Here is a 15916-nt window from a genome sequence, read left to right on the forward strand (position 1 = left end):
CATGAACGAAAGAAACATGGATCCTACTTTTGAAATCGTTCTCAGTCTTGCAGAGGAGAAGGTTATTTAAGTAAGGAGACTTCTGGGAGGTAGAGATGCCTGACAAAATATTTCAAGGGTTATGCTCGTTTTTATTACTCCTTAGGTTTAAGTACAGTGCCTTATACTTAGAAGGCCTTGGATTAATGGCTGCTGCATGAATTTATGAATTAAAGTCTTTCCCCTAAAGAATTATGGGTGATTATCTTACGTGGTTTCTTTTATTAGATAGTGGCCTTCAGATAGAAAAGCAGTCTGGGTGGGTGGATGAGTAGTGTCATCTTTGGATATGAAGAATAGCATGTTTATTACAGATGAGATGTGGGTTCTAAATTCAGATGCTGAAAGTACCAGACAGATCGTGTAAACAAATGATGTGGAGAGCCAGCTTTGCAAAAAAACAGTGTCCTTCCACAATATCCTTTCTATTTTGTATGCATAGGAATCGACTTCACAAAGAATTGCCTCTGCTCTTATTTTTCTTTAACCTGTAACTCTTTTGGTCTGTCATTTTCCTACATTGGATAGAACCATGAGTACAAGAAGTACTTTACTTTTTTATTTACTGTAAGAAGAAAAGAAGCACAGGCTTGAAGATAAAGGAGGTTAATTCTGCTTCAGTCTCAGGCAGGCCTCAGAGGCAGGGGTGTCAAAAACTGTCTGAAGGAGACAACTCCTTGACTCCAACAAGTGGTGGTCATCTAGCAGTGTAGTGGTCTCAGCCCCAAGGTTGTCAGATAGTTTTCCAGTTTTTCAAGAGAAGCTGGAAATCCAGATTTGTGTATGAAATTTCCTGAGAAGTCTGTTTCAGATTGAAAAATGAAAACAAAACCTCTGTGCCATCGATTTGCAACCTGTGTTTGATTTGAGGATGCACCTGAGAACGTCTTCAGACCCTTAAGCACCCTGTGTTCCAGGTTCAGTTGGTTAATAGGTCACAGGTTTCCATCTGTGCTGCCATCCTTGTCAGCTGGAGAAGTAAGAGGAGGGAAAGGTCTTGAGGACCCCATCTCTGCAGGTTCATAGCTGACCACCTCCAACTTCAATACTTCTTTCTTCAGATCTTTTAGGGAATTTTATGAGCATTATGGATCCTCTTCCCCCTGGGAAAAAATACACCTGTGTTCATGTATGCACGTGCAGTTTGGGGAGAGTTTCAGAGTTTTTCACGTTCGAGGTTAAGGAGTCCTCCTGCTAGCAGGAAGATTGTGCGTTCTGAAACCGTGACTCCCCAGCTGTCCTAAGCTTCTTTTTAAATTCCTTCTTCCCACTCATCATATAATCAGATAAACATTGATATTTATAAACAAAAGTAATTAAGAAACTGGACTTCCCTGGTGATCTAGTGGTTAAGAATCCACCTACCAGTGCAGGGACTCGGGTTTGACCCTAGTCAGGAAGATCCTACCTGCCGTGGGGCCACTAGGCCGGTGCGCCACAACTGCTGAGCCTGTACTCCAGAGCCTGCAGGCTGCAACAAGAGAAGCCACTGCAGTGAGAGGCCCACACACTGCAACTGGAGAGCAGCCTCCTTCTGTTCACTGCAGTGAGAAACCTGCCCACAGCAACAGAGACCCAGCGTAGCCATACAAAAACAAATAATGTTTTGAAAAGTAATTATGAAGCAATCATTAAGAAATTTTTGCAGCTCTCTTTTCTTGTGAATACCCTTGGAAACAGATCTGTATGGTTTTAAAGAGTCAGACCTATTCACCTTTCCACTTTAAGGCAGTTCTAGATAGTATATTAAAAAGCAGAGACATTACTTTGCCAACAATGGTCTACCTAGTCAAGGCTATGGTTTTTCCAGTGGTCATGTATGGATGTGAGAGTTGGACTGTGAAGAAAGTTGATCACCGAAGAATTGATGCTTTTGAACTGTGGTGCTGGAGAAGACTCTTGGACTGCAAGGAGATCCAACCAGTCCATTCTAAAAGAGATTGATCCTGGGTGTTCATTGGAAGGACTGATGCTAAAGCTGAAACTCCAATACTTTGGCCACCTCATGCGAAGAGTTGACTCACTGGAAAAGACTCTGATGCTGGGAAGGATTGGGGGTGGGAGGAGAAGGGGATGACAGAGAATGAGATGGCTGGATGGCATCAGCAACTCAATGGACATGAGTTTGGGTGAACTCCGGGAGTTGGTGATGGACAGGGAGGCCTGGCGTGCTGTGATTCATGGGGTTGCAAAGAGTCGGTCACGACTGAGCGACTGAACTGAAGTGATAGTTAGCCTTGATTATATAGAATAACCTTATTTCCCCTTTTATTATTTCCAATAATAATAAAATTTATTATTTGCTAAAGCATTTTAGAGTCTACCGTAAGTAGACTCTACTCCTAGTGACGTCTCTGTCATGGCCTGTCGCTGAGGTTGTGCCAGCCCGCGTTGACGGTTCCTGTCCTGTTCCTGTCATTTTTCTTGCAGTGTTGGACATCAGCATGCTGTCCTCCCAAGACGTGGTCCGTACACTGCTGTCCCTGCAGCCCTTTCTCCAGGACGCCATCCAGAAGAAGCGCACGGGCAGGACCTGGGAGAACATCCAGCACGTGCAGGGACCACTCACCTGGCAGCAGTTCCACAAGATGGCAGGACGGGGAACCTATGGTAGACCTTGCTCCCTTTTGACATTCTTTTGGATTTTTTCTTCTGTGAAAAGAGCAGCTTTAGTTACTGCCAAGTCTTCCTTCGCTGACAAAATAGAATCTTTTCCCTCCTGACTACTAAATTTTATAATCTCCCTGTTTTCCAATAGTCAGTTTTGGAGATAATTTTTCTTAATGTCTTTGGCATAATCAAGTTCAGTGGGGCAAATAATACCTAACTAGACTATTTATTCGGAGAAGGCAATGGCAAGCCACTCCAGTACTCTTGCCTAGAAAATCACATGGACAGAGGAGCCTGGTGGGCTGCAGTCCATGGGGTCGCTACTAGTCGGACACGACTGAGCGACTTCACTTTCACTTTTCACTTTTCACTTTCACACATTGGAGAAGGAAATGGCAACCCACTCCAGTGTTCTTGTCTGGAGAATCCCAGGGATGGCGGAGCCTGGTCGGCTGCCGTCTATGGGGTCGCACAGAGTCGGACACGACTGAAGCGACTTAGCAACAGCAGCAGCAGACTATGTGTTAGAATCTCCTCATCTTCCCAGTCCTCACTGCCGTTTCATCTGGATGAACCTCTGAACCAGTTCTGTCAGCTTCTTTGTAGTCAGGACCATAGCGCTTGTCTTAGAGGAAGGTAGATAGTTTTGTTTAGAGAACTAACACTAACCTGCTCTAGTCTTCACTCACTGAACCTTTTTTATAAGCATGTTCTGACTCATTTAATTAAAGTTCTTCATCAGGGGCCATTTAATTAGAGGATTTAAGGACTACTTTTAAGAGTAAAATGTCTGATGCCAGAATTAAGACGAATTGCCAGAGAATCGCAGGTGTGGAGGTAGGGGGAAATGGACTTGCACGAGCTTTCCTAAACTGCAGTCTTGTTTTAGGTTCTGAAGAGTCTCCTGAGCCACTGCCCATCCCCACCCTGCTGGTAGGCTACGACAAGGATTTCCTCACCATCTCGCCATTCTCCTTGCCGTTTTGGGAGAGGCTGTTGTTGGACCCATACGGGGGCCACCGTGATGTTGCCTATATTGTGGTGTGTCCAGAAAACGAGGCCTTGCTCGAAGGAGCCAAAACTTTCTTCAGGGACTTGAGCGCTGTGTATGAGGTGAGAAAGACACGAGAGGTGAAAGTCGTCTGTATGATGCAGGTCCTCAGATTGTTTCTAGTTGTGACTAAATTTTCAAGGATAAATATCTTCAAAATTGATCTCCAGGAAAATTTGCACATAGTTGGAGGATGAAGAAAAGGATAAGTTGGCAAGTTTTTCAGGAAGTACATTGTTTTCCCATCATAGCTTTATATTTTATTAGATTGAAAAGATTTTCCTCTACCAGCCTTACTACACATCTTAAAATCCCATCAGCTGCTTTTTCCCCCATTTATGTGCTTGAGTTTAAAAGGACTACTCACTGGGGGTAGTGGTTGTTCAGAAGATGAACTTTATGAAAAGAAAGTGCATCTACTCTTAGGGGTGGGGGGTAGTTCCTGAAAACAGTATAAAAATGTTTAGCTGAAAAATTCCTGAATCATATAGAAGTTTAATGACTCATGTCCCTGTTATGTTTTATTTAAACATCTTAATACTCAGTTTTGGTCCAGATTAATAATGTAATAGCCATAGTAATGTTAGATAATTTTGTATATTTAGTATATAAAGTCCTGTTGCTTTTGAAAAGTTAGAATCGTATCTGTCTTTAAGAGTTAGTGTACATTTCTTTTGCTAAAGTACATATACACTATAGTTTTTGTACCTTATACTCCTAATTAATCTTCATATTTGATGAGAGTAAATGAAATTAGTGTTTATAAAGTGTTTGGAGCTGTGACATATTATAAGCATTACAAAAGTGTTTATTAAATAAGATGCCAAGTTGAATTTCAAAAATATTACATAACAGAAATTGACCATCTATAAATGTATGAGTACACATGAAATAGTAAACTTACATGTTGCTTCAAAGAAAAGAGAAGATGCTTACGTCTGAAATAATGGCATTAATTAAGCCACTGAAGGAAATCTTTGGAAACAGTAATTTCTAAACAGTGCCTGGTCCATGATGCATAATAATACTAAATCACAATTACCCTAATGCAGAAAACTTGTCTAAGCAATTTTAAAGCCCAGTCATTCTTTTGAATGAAGCTCTCAGCATAAGTTACAGAACATAAAAGGATTACCCCGATCACTTCAGAATTGCTCTTTTGGCAGTAATGCATACCTGCTTCAGAGGAGTGTACACTAGAGGATTTTTCAGGGGTTTGATAAGCCCTCTATTCATCAACTGTAGTATGGACTAGTTATATGGGCTCTCCTGCCAGTGAACGTGTAATTAAGTAGCTTACTTTTTGCAGATATATTGTATTCATTCTTTACCATAAGCACCCCTTTAATGTTCTGGAGGTTAATAACAGGATCTCATTGTGCTAAAACAGCTGTTTACTTTAAAAAAGTGGTCAGCGTGTCCACTGCTTTAGTGGCCTCTGCTCTTGGGGCTCCCCAAATGTAACAGTGTAACAGATGGCCCATAAAATGTTAGTGTTATCTTATGGGAGAACATCCAGAGTAGGGATTACTTAAGAGATTTCAGTGGGCATATGTCTCTGTCAGCCTTCGTAGGCAGGGATCCAGCTCTTTACTTGACCATTAGCAGTCAGGAAGCGCTCAGCAGTGTTCCCTTGTGTGGGAGGAGGTGCTTGGGGTGAAGAAACATTTATGTTTTTCTTCAGCAAGACCATTTTTCCTTAGAGAGGCTGGTCCAGGGTTTGGAGAGACAGGAGAGCACGTTCAAATACATTACTGGTCTGGTTGCATGTGGAAACGCTGAGAGAAGGAAGATGCCTCCATGTGTATGTCAGGGTCTCAGTGGCTGATGGTGCGCTCTGAGGAGGGAGGGTCCCTGTTCTGAGTGGGGTCTGCTGTGTTCTGTCAGATGTGCCGGCTCGGGCAGCACAAGCCCATCTGCAAAGTGCTGCGCGACGGGATCATGCGCGTGGGGAGGACCGTGGCGCAGAAGCTGACGGAAGAGCTCGTGAGCGAGTGGTTCAGCCAGCCGTGGGGCAGCGAGGAGAGTGACAATCATTCCAGACTCAAACTTTATGCGCAAGTTTGCCGCCATCACCTAGGTAAATGGGGATTTACGTGACAAAGTCAAATTTGAGATGTAGAATAGCAGATTGTTTCCCCCCTCCCCCATTCTTACCTGAAAAAAAATCCCATGGACAGAGGAGCCTGACGAGCTACCATCCATGGGGTCACAAAGAATCGTATACAACTGAGCACACAGTCTTTTTGTTCTAAGTAGTTAAATGCTAGTTTTTATGTGCATGTATATTCTTGAAAAGCTATTTAAAGTAACCTAAAGAAGTCATATCTAATTTACTCCACATTTCAAAAATGTAGCAGCATGATTTGGTATTAACTGGTTACTTTTAACCCAGATTCTCAAGAAAATCTTAGACCTAGCTTATAAAGCGTTAAACACATAGGAGCATAATATACCATAATGTCTGTAGAATACATGGCCTCTCAGTTTTTAGTGAAGGTGTGTGGAATTGTTCTGAAAGGAAAATGATTGATTTTCCTGAAAACGAAATGATTGGTTTTGTCCTTTTTCTTCTGTTCTCCAAATAAGGCTCTTCCAGAATTTATAATAAGTAGCAGTCCATGCGGTCACTGAGGGTCGGACACGACTGAGTGACTTCACTTTCACTTTTCACTTTCATGCATTGGAGAAGGAAATGGCAACCCACTCCAGTGTTCTTGCCTGGAGAATCCCAGGGACGGGGGAGCCTGGTGGGCTGCCATCTATGGGGTCACACAGAGTCGGACACGACTGAAGTGACTTAGCAGCAGCAGCAGCCACATGTTTATTTCCCTCTTTGTATACAAGCTTGTGTTCCAGTGTGGAGATAGCATTTTGGGTATCAGAACCAGAGTATTGCAGCCTGGAAGCATAGCTCTTTAGAAAGTGACTGTTCTGAGTATCTGTATCAGCCAGACCTGCAGAACGTCCCTGAAGTCACTTCTCTGTGTGTCCTCTTTCAGCACCTTATCTGGCCACTCTGCAGCTCGACAGCAGCCTGTTGATACCACCTAAGTACCAGACCCCACCAGCAGCAGCACAGGCGCAAGTGCCACCTGGGAGCACTGGGCCTTTAGCTTCAAATCCAGGCTCGGCCGCGCCCTCGGCGGGCAGTACATTTAATCCCACCTCCAACGGCAGTTCTCTGAACCCGGCTGCAAGCAGTTCCACCTCTGGCTCTGCCGGGCCCCCGGTCTCCACATCTGCCTCTGTTCCCATCATCAACCAGATCAGCACTACCTCTTCCTCAGGATTCAGCGGTAGTGTCGGGGGGCAGAACCCTAGCACCGGGGCCAGCGCTACAGAGAGAACGCAAGGGAACCTGGGCTGTGCTGGAGACACTGAACCCGGGCAGAGCTCCTCGCAGCCCTCCCAGGACGGACAGGAAAGGTACGGTACTCTGACTGAGCCGAGTGGGTTCGGCTTGGACCCCTCGGTTACTCTTCCTCCAGCCACCTCAATTTCACGCATCTCTAAACCTAGTGAAGTGCTGTATTTGTATTCTTCCCCAAAGGAGGTAACAACTGTCAGTCTATAGTTGAGTGTTAAGAAATTTGAGAACTTCTTATAAACTTACTAGTAATTATTGTATTACTAGTATAACAGTATGTACTTACTAATTAATATACTTAGTGTAATTAATATTGCTAGTAATACTATATGAATATATGAATAATATTTCTCTGGTGGCTCAGATGGTAAAGAATCCGCCTGCAATGCAGGAGACCCAGGTTCGATCCCTGGGTCGGGAAGATGCCCTGGAGAAGGGAATGGCAACCCCTCCAGTGTTCTTGCCTGGAGAATCCCATGGACGGAGGAGCCTGGTGGGCTACAGTTGGACAAAGAGTCCGACACGACTGAGTGACTAACATTTTCACTTTCAACCTCTTCGTATTAATATAACAGCATTATAAAACATCTTTGTAGAAGGAAACCATGGGGGTGAAAAGAAATCTCCCATTTTAGAGAAGCACATTGTCATTTTCCATCTATCTTGGTGCCGACTGACTTGGTTTGCCTTCATTTTGTTCCCTATTGATGTTGCATTTACTCTGTAATCACTGTCCAGGGAGTCAGTCTGCTCTGGAGTTGATGTATTTTTTATAATTTATGTTGCACGTCTTATAAGTGGCTCTGTTTGCAGTGTTACAGAAAGGGAGAGAATAGGAATTCCCACGGAGCCCGATTCTGCAGACAGCCAAGCCTACCCTCCCGCTGTCGTCATTTACATGGTGGACCCCTTCACGTACACTGCGGAGGAAGACTCCACTTCCGGAAATTTTTGGCTGTTGAGTTTGATGCGCTGCTACACAGAAATGCTGGATAATTTACCTGAGCATATGAGAAATTCTTTCATTCTCCAGGTAACTAACTGCAAGTTTATTTACTTTGTTGTTGTTTTTATGAAAGTAGATACATTTTTAAAAAAATTGTATGTATATGAAAATAGAAAAAAATTATTCTTAATTCTACCTTTTAGATTCAGACATTATTAGTTAGTATTTTGATGTTTCTCTAACCTCTTCTGTGTTTGTTTACACAATTGAGATCATATTTTCATGTAATTTTTTTCTACTGTTTCACTGTTTTTGCAATCTAGTGGTTTGGATTCTGTGCTTCCAATGCTGGGGCCAGGTTCAGCCCCTGGTTGGGGAACTAGGGTCCCGAAAACTGCATAGTGTGACCGATAAATAAGTGAATATTGCCATAATAAATGTCTTTATGTGTAATCTCTCTTTTACATTTCAAGTCATTTCTTAAAGTGGATTCTTAGATAAAGATACTGATAAATAATGCTAGATTCCTTTCCCAAAAGGTTATAGTTGTTTACAGTTCTTTCAGGAGTGAATGAGCATGCTCATTTTCACTGCACCTTTGCCAACTTCATAGTGTAATAATTTTTTAAGTTTATAATTTAATAGGTGAAAAATGATGGGTGTTTAGATTTTTGTATTACTGTCCCTTTTAACTCAAGTCATTTCTATAGAATTAATTTAAAGCTCCTGGTGTAGTTTCTTGATAGTTTTTCATTGAAGTTTGTGTCTCACATGATTAGACAATAATTCCAGTGATGCCATGCATATTAAGTGTATACATGATAGAACTGAGAAATATATTTAAAAGCAAGTTTTAAAATTTGAGGGCATGGCAACAATAAATTGAGAATTTATTCCTAAAATGGGAACAGGGTAATTTCTAAGTGACAATGTAACTTGCCTAGCAGAGTGACACCCCTTCTTAAACTGCTGTTATTTGTAATTTAAGACTTTGTGTCACTGAAAGGAATTAAGATTGAATTATATTTTGTTTGGCATTTCTGTATTTTAAGACTAAAGTTGCCTCCCCCATTCAAATAAGGAATTGATACCATTTCATTTTCCAGCTGCCTTGTTAGAATATTAGACCTGTTCCCAGTATTGTTTGTATTTGTGTCTGCAGATTGTGCCTTGCCAGTACATGCTGCAGACAATGAAGGAGGAGCAAGTTTTCTACATTCAGTACTTGAAGTCCATGGCATTTTCAGTGTACTGCCAGTGCAGGCGACCTCTGCCTACACAGATCCACATTAAATCCCTCACAGGATTCGGGCCTGCTGCCAGCATTGAGATGACTCTCAAGAACCCGGAGGTAGGCAGCAGCAGGGCCGAAATGTGCAAAGACTGCTTTTATACTAAAGATGGAAGCCAGGAGAGTTACTTGCTTGTTCTGTCTTCTCCCTTTACATAAGAGTGGTAGACTTCTCTAATCCTTAAGTTGAAATGGAGGAGACAACTTCTCTGAACTTGTATAATTGTTTGAGAAAGGAGGCAAGCAAACTCCTGCTTTTTTCTTAATGTAAGACCTAAGGCAACAGTATACTTACGCTTTTTACTTACTGTTTTACTTACTAATATTCAGCTTTCCTATATTTATTTTGCTCGTTATTTTTGGAAGCTGATCTGTGTCTTGAATCACTCTCTACTTCTGCCTCCCCCAGCTCTTTCCTCTTGGAGCAGCTGTTGTGTGTTTTTCACTCTACATGGGCCCCTCGCCTTCTGATGCCTTCTCTTCCCCTGGTCTCTGTGCTTCTGTGTGTGGATGAATGTGTTTTCTCTCCATCTTCCTAACCCTATCTTCCACAGATGTGTACCTCCAAAACACCAAGGCAAACATGCTTTAAACAGGAGTTGTACACTGCTGTTGTTTTACTGAATCATCTTTTCTTCCCAAAGATAGATGTACAGGGCAGTGTTGAGGACTTTCAAAAGCCTTCAAAAATCCATTCCACAACTTTTGCATGAAAAATTTCCCGTTAATAACAGCCAGTAAACACTGCTTTACCGTTAGAGAACTTAATACCCAAAATTGCTCATTTTAGTTGGTAATGTTTTTCTGGAAAACTAAAAAAAAAGTGACGTACTACTTAATACTGCATTTGTTGTAACTTGGTTCAAGTCAGCTTGGTCCCAAGGAAGGGAACTGCTTAGCTGACAGCTTATACCACTCTGGGGTTATAGAAAAGTTCTGTCTTTGGCAATTTTAGGTTAGTTTGTTGAGTTTGTGGTTTTTTTATTTTGGTGAGCAAGTCATCAATTTTCTCTACTGCTAGCTTTTTCTAGAATTGTAATAAATCTTTTTCTACTCCTTATTTGTGTCTGGAAATCATGAGTTTGTCCTTTCTGTATACACTTTAAATCTTTTAGTTCTTTGCCGCTTGTGGTTATTGTGCAATTCAGATGCAATCATTCCTTATGCTTTCGTAAGAAGCTATAACAATTTCAAGTGACAGCCAATAGCAGTCTGCATTTTCATAGAAGTGAGTAAAGGCTGACTACCTATATTAAGATATCCCAAGGCATTATGTAATGTTTTAAAAGATTATATAACATACTGGCAGAACACCGTGAGAGTTCATGAGACAAAGCGAGGCTCAGATGAAAATAAATCGCAAAAATATGCTTTCTTTCCTTTTGCTTTGGAGCAGGAAGAGAGAAATCAATTGTTTGACTTAATTAAAAACCTAAGAACCAAACATTATGAATACTTAGAGGTCTATAAATCTTCACTTGCATTAAGGTATTGGCTAACTGCTAGATGTGGCCTCTCCCTCAGTCTGCAGGTAGAATTTTGTACTTTCATTCATTGACTGAAGCTGAGTGTCTGCTGCATGCCAGACTCTGTATTAGGTGTCGACTGTGCAGTGGTGAACGAGATGCCAGTCCTCTGCTTCCAGGGATTCTCAATTTCTGCAGTGGCACAGCTTCATCCAAGCTCCTGGCAGCCACTATTCCACTTGCTGTCTCTGTAGGGTTACCTGTTCTGGATGTTTTATGTAAATGGAATCATCTCATATGTAAGCTTTTTTGTCTGGTTTCTTTGACTTGACATCATGCTTTCAAGGTTCCTCCATGTCATAGCACATATGACACTTCCTCTATGGCTAAATAATGCTCCATTGTATGGATGGACCGCAGCTTGTTCATCCCGTTAGTGGATGGACGTGTGGACTTTCCCAGTTTCTGGCTATTGTGACTAATGCTGCTCTAAATAGTTGTGTGTGAGTTTTTATGTGGCTATGTGTTTTCGGTTTTTCTGGTGTGAAATTTCCAGGTCTGTGGAGAGTGAATGGATCAGTGATAAGGTTAGGTTTGAAACTTGAGCAAGTTGTTGATCATCGTTATATCCCTGAAATGAAGGAAATGGGTTAAATTATCTCCAAAGTCTCCTTTAACTTCAAAATTCTGTAATTCCATTATTACTGTTTCTTATGCTATTAAATTCATGGGCTGGCAACTCTGACTGTGGGCTAAACCCAGCCTGCAGCCTGCATGTATATGAGCAGCCAGATAGGAGTGATGGTTACATTTTTACAAAGAGAGGATTATGTGAAAGAGACTCACAAGACCTAAAGTATTTTCTGTCTGGTCCTTTATAGAAGTTTGCTGACCCCTGCTGTAGTCTACTAAATACTGATATGTATGTAATAGCTGTAAACAAAAAGGTTAAATTTCATCACAGTTTATCTAAAGTATTTGTCTTAGTAACAGCTAATGCTTTGATTTCTTAAATTGCACACACATACACATAGCAAAGTATAATATACATACTGAAAAGTGCCCAGTCTTAAGTGTTCAGTTCAGTTCAGTTGCTCAGTCGTGTCTGACTCTTTGAGACCCCATGAACCACAGCACTCCAGGCCTCCCTGTCCATCACCAACTCCCAGAGTCCACCCAAACCCACATCCATTGAGTCAGTGATGGTGTCCAACCATCTCACCCTCTGTCGTCCCCTTCTCCTCCTGCCTTCAATCTTTCCCAGCATCAGGGTCTTTTCAAATGAGTCAGCTCTTCGCATGAGGTGGCCAAAGTATTGGAGTTTCAGCTTTAGCATCAGTCCTTCCAGTGAACACCCAGGACTGATCTCCTTTAGGATGGACTGGTTGGATCTCCTTGCAGTCCAAGGGACTCTCAAGAGTCTTCTCCAACACCAAAGTTCAAAAGCATCAATTCTTTGGCGCTCAGCTTTTTTTGTAATCCAACTTTCACATCCATACATGACCACGGGAAAAACCATAGCCTTGACTAGATGGACCTTTGTGGATAAAGTAATATCTCTGCTTTTTAATATGCTGTTTAGGTTGGTCATAACTTTGCTGTCAAGGAGCAAGCGTCTTTTAATTTCATGGCTGCAGTCACCATCTGCGGTGACTTTGGAGCCCAGAAAAAAAAGTCAGCCACTGTTTCCCATCCATTTGCCATGAAGTGAGGGGACTGGATGCCAGATCTTAGTTTTCTGAATGTTGAGCTTTAAGCCAGCTTTTTCACTCTCCTCTTTCATTTTCATCAAGAGGCTTTTGAGATCCTCTTCACTTTCTGCCATAAGGGTGGTGTCATCTGCATATCTGAGGTTATTGATATTTCTCCCAGCAATCTTGATTCCAGCTTGTGCTTCCTCCAGCCCAGCGTTTCTCATGATGTACTCTGCATATAAGTTAAATAAGCAGGGTGACAATATGCAGCCTTGACGCACTCCTTTTCCTATTTGGAACCAGTCTGTTGTTTCACGTCCAGTTCTGACTGTTGCTTCCTGACCTACATACAGGTTTCTCAAGAGGCAGGTCAGGTGGTCTGGTATTCCCATCTCTTTCAGGATTTTCCACAGTTTATTGTGATCCACACAGTCAAAGGCTTTGGCATAGTCAGTAAGTGTACTGCTTGCTGAATTTCTATAAGTAAAATATTATGTAACTAAGAGCCAGAAATAAAGCATAACAAACATCCATCTCTAACGTCCCTTCTGGTCACTCCAGTGGTAATCGCTATTTTGACTTGTAACATGTAATTTTTCCCTTTTTTTGGCTTTTATATATAAAAGCCAAATGGAATTATAATTTACAATCTTTTGTGTGACTTCTTTTATTCAGTGTTGAGAATTATCCATTTTGTTGCTTGTGGTAGTTTTTTCATTCTCTTGGCCATTTAATATTCTGCTTGTGTAACTTTATCACAGCTTACATCCATTTTACTATTGATGGTTATTTAGGGTGTTTTCTCTTCTGAGCTTTTTTTTTTTTTTTAATTTAAAAACTAAAAGTAGAAGTTTTTATTGAGTTCTTTAAATTACTACTCCATATTTTTCTTCTTACTAGAAAAGTTTTTAATCAACCATTCCTAACTTGACCAAATTTTTAAAAAGCAAAGATATTTCGTAAATGTGTCACAGACACAGGTGACAGAACCCTACTTTTCCTAAGAGGACCTTCATCTGAATAAAGTCATGAGTTTTTAAGTAAGCCTCCACCAAGTCTTCTGGTAATTGAACAGAAGCAATTATTTTTGGGGGCTCCAAAATCACTGCACATGCTGATTGCAGCCATGAAATTAAAAGACGCTTACTCCTTGGAAGAAAAGTTATGACCAACCTAGATAGAATATTAAAAAGCAGAGATATTACTTTGCCAATAAAGGTCCGTCTAGTCAAGGCTGTGGTTTTCCGTGGTCATGTATGGATGTGAGAGTTGGACTGTGAAGAAAGCTGATCGCCAAAGAATTGATGCTTTTGAACTGTGGTGCTGGAGAAGACTCTTGAGAGTCCCTTGGACTGCAAGGAGATCCAACCAGTCCATTCTAAAGGAGATCAATCCTGGATGTTCATTGGAAGGACTGATGCTAAAGCTGAAACTCCAATACTTTGGCCACCTCATGCATCGAGTTGACTCATTGGAAAAGAGTCTGATGCTAGGAAGGACTGGGGGTGGGAGGAGACGGGGACGACAGAGAATGAGGTGGCTGGATGGCATCACCGACTCGATGGACATGAGTTTGAGTGAACTCCGGGAGTTGGTGATGGACAGGGAGGCCTGGAGTGCTGTGATTCATGGGGTCGCAAAGAGTCAGACACGACTGAGGGACGGGACTGAACTGAACTGAACTGAAGCCTACCATGGTCCATGGGAGATGGGTTAGATAGACAGATGTTCTTTCAGTTTTTCCATAATTTCATTCATTTTGTTGCCTGGAATTAATATCACAGTTCGCAGGGGCTTCATTGGTACATCATCAAAGGACCATCAGCCTCCCAGACACGTGTTTCTCCCCTCCTGCACTGAGTAGTTGAATTTCAGGATTGTCTTCTTGTAGAAAAATTCTTCTGCATTTGGAAACATTAACTCATCTTAGTTTTTAGTTGCTCCATTTCTTTCTGGAATTCTTTTTTCCTGCTTCCACAAACATCTTGCTAATCAGAAGGTAGCAAATTCCCACATGGCTTGTTAGTTTTGTGTGCCTTTTTCTGAGCTATTAAAATGGATACTGTTATGAACATACTTATACCTGTTTTTTTGTTAGCATATATGTGCGTTTGCGGGGTGAGGGATCAGAGGGTACATGTTTGTTCAGCTTTTACAGCTGTTGTTAATACTTTTCCAAAGCACATCATATACCAGCAGTTAGAGTTCTAGTCACCCTGTTCTCTTGAGTACTTGATGTTGTCTGTCTTTTGTATTTCAGACATTCTGGTGGGTATATAGTGGTTTTAGTTCACTTTCCTAATGATTCATGGGGTCGCAAAGAGTCAAACACGACTGAGCGACTGAACTGAATGACTAATTTGGGCCAATTATTTATTTTCATAAGGAGATACTGGCTTGATTGAGTTCCCTAGCTCATGTAACTTATACAGTCTTTTTGTACCATTATTTATTTATAGGACTAGTCGGGGTACAGTCTCCCGACTTGGGCTCCCAGGGTGGGCTTGTCATTTCTCCCTGTTGGTTTCCCTCAGCGCTGTGTGGGTTTTGTTGTGAACCCCGAGTTGAGTTGCTCTGTGTTGTTACTGATTTTGATTCTTATTTCAGCGGCCCAGCCCGATCCAGCTTTACTCCCCTCCTTTTATATTGGCCCCAATCAAAGACAAGCAGACAGAGCTGGGAGAGACACTCGGTGAAGCGAACCAGAAATACAACGTGCTCTTTGTGGGCTATTGTCTGTCTCACGACCAGCGCTGGCTTTTGGCTTCGTGCACTGACCTCCATGGAGAATTATTAGAAACTTGTATTGTAAATATTGCTTTACCAAACAGGTGAGGAGCCTTGGTGTTTATGGTGCATGTAAACTGACACTGTGCCTTTCCTCAGCTAACGGTTCTTTCTAACTCTCCTACCTAAATGCAGTGGGGACCATCGGGGTGGGTTCTTTGGAATTTTCTTGGTTTTGTCGTACTAAGTAATAGCTTTGGCTCATTTGGGGACCCTTTTCAATTTATTTGAGGTCACGGAGGAGTAAAGTATCTGCACGTAAAATCGGACTACAGAAGTTGTGGGAATGGTGTGTCGGTATTGTCCAGATGACATCTCTGCCCTGGAGAGTTGTGATCGGGCGACTCGGGCGTCTAGGCCACGGGGAACTCAAAGGTGAGAAATTCCTGAAGCAAAGGAAAGGAAGAGGGCTGAGCTAATGTCATTAACTAAGCTGAGGAGAAAACAGTAAAGTTGGTAGTAAGAGTAGATAGAGCAGGTTATATTTTCTGAGTCTTTTTAAATGTATATGGTAAACTTGTGGTTTTTAGACTTTTTATTAGCAACAGAATCATTTACAAAGAAAATTTTAAATATTGAACCTAGCAGAAAGATAATTCCTTATATTAATCTATAAAAGTGACAGTAAATTAGAATTTCTAACATTTGTATATTGAGTCAGT

General features: G+C 41.6%; 1 protein-coding gene across 2 annotated transcripts in view; it reads left to right on the forward strand.

Annotated features, from left to right (window-relative positions):
- The window catches only part of MED13L (mediator complex subunit 13L), a 289899-nt gene that overhangs the window by 256016 nt on the left and 17967 nt on the right, over positions 1-15916 (forward strand). For both annotated transcript variants that reach the window (XM_055405794.2, XM_055405795.2), the window contains exons 18-25: positions 2470-2649; positions 3539-3762; positions 5588-5780; positions 6703-7129; positions 7884-8103; positions 9179-9367; positions 15075-15298; positions 15487-15629. In XM_055405794.2, coding sequence (XP_055261769.1) covers positions 2470-2649; positions 3539-3762; positions 5588-5780; positions 6703-7129; positions 7884-8103; positions 9179-9367; positions 15075-15298; positions 15487-15629 — 1800 coding nt within the window. The remainder of the gene's footprint in view (positions 1-2469; positions 2650-3538; positions 3763-5587; positions 5781-6702; positions 7130-7883; positions 8104-9178; positions 9368-15074; positions 15299-15486; positions 15630-15916) is intronic.

The sequence above is a fragment of the Moschus berezovskii genome, chromosome 19 (assembly GCF_049115385.1).
Source record: "Moschus berezovskii isolate FMDL1 chromosome 19, NW_MosBer_1.0, whole genome shotgun sequence".
Lineage (NCBI taxonomy): Eukaryota > Metazoa > Chordata > Mammalia > Artiodactyla > Moschidae > Moschus > Moschus berezovskii.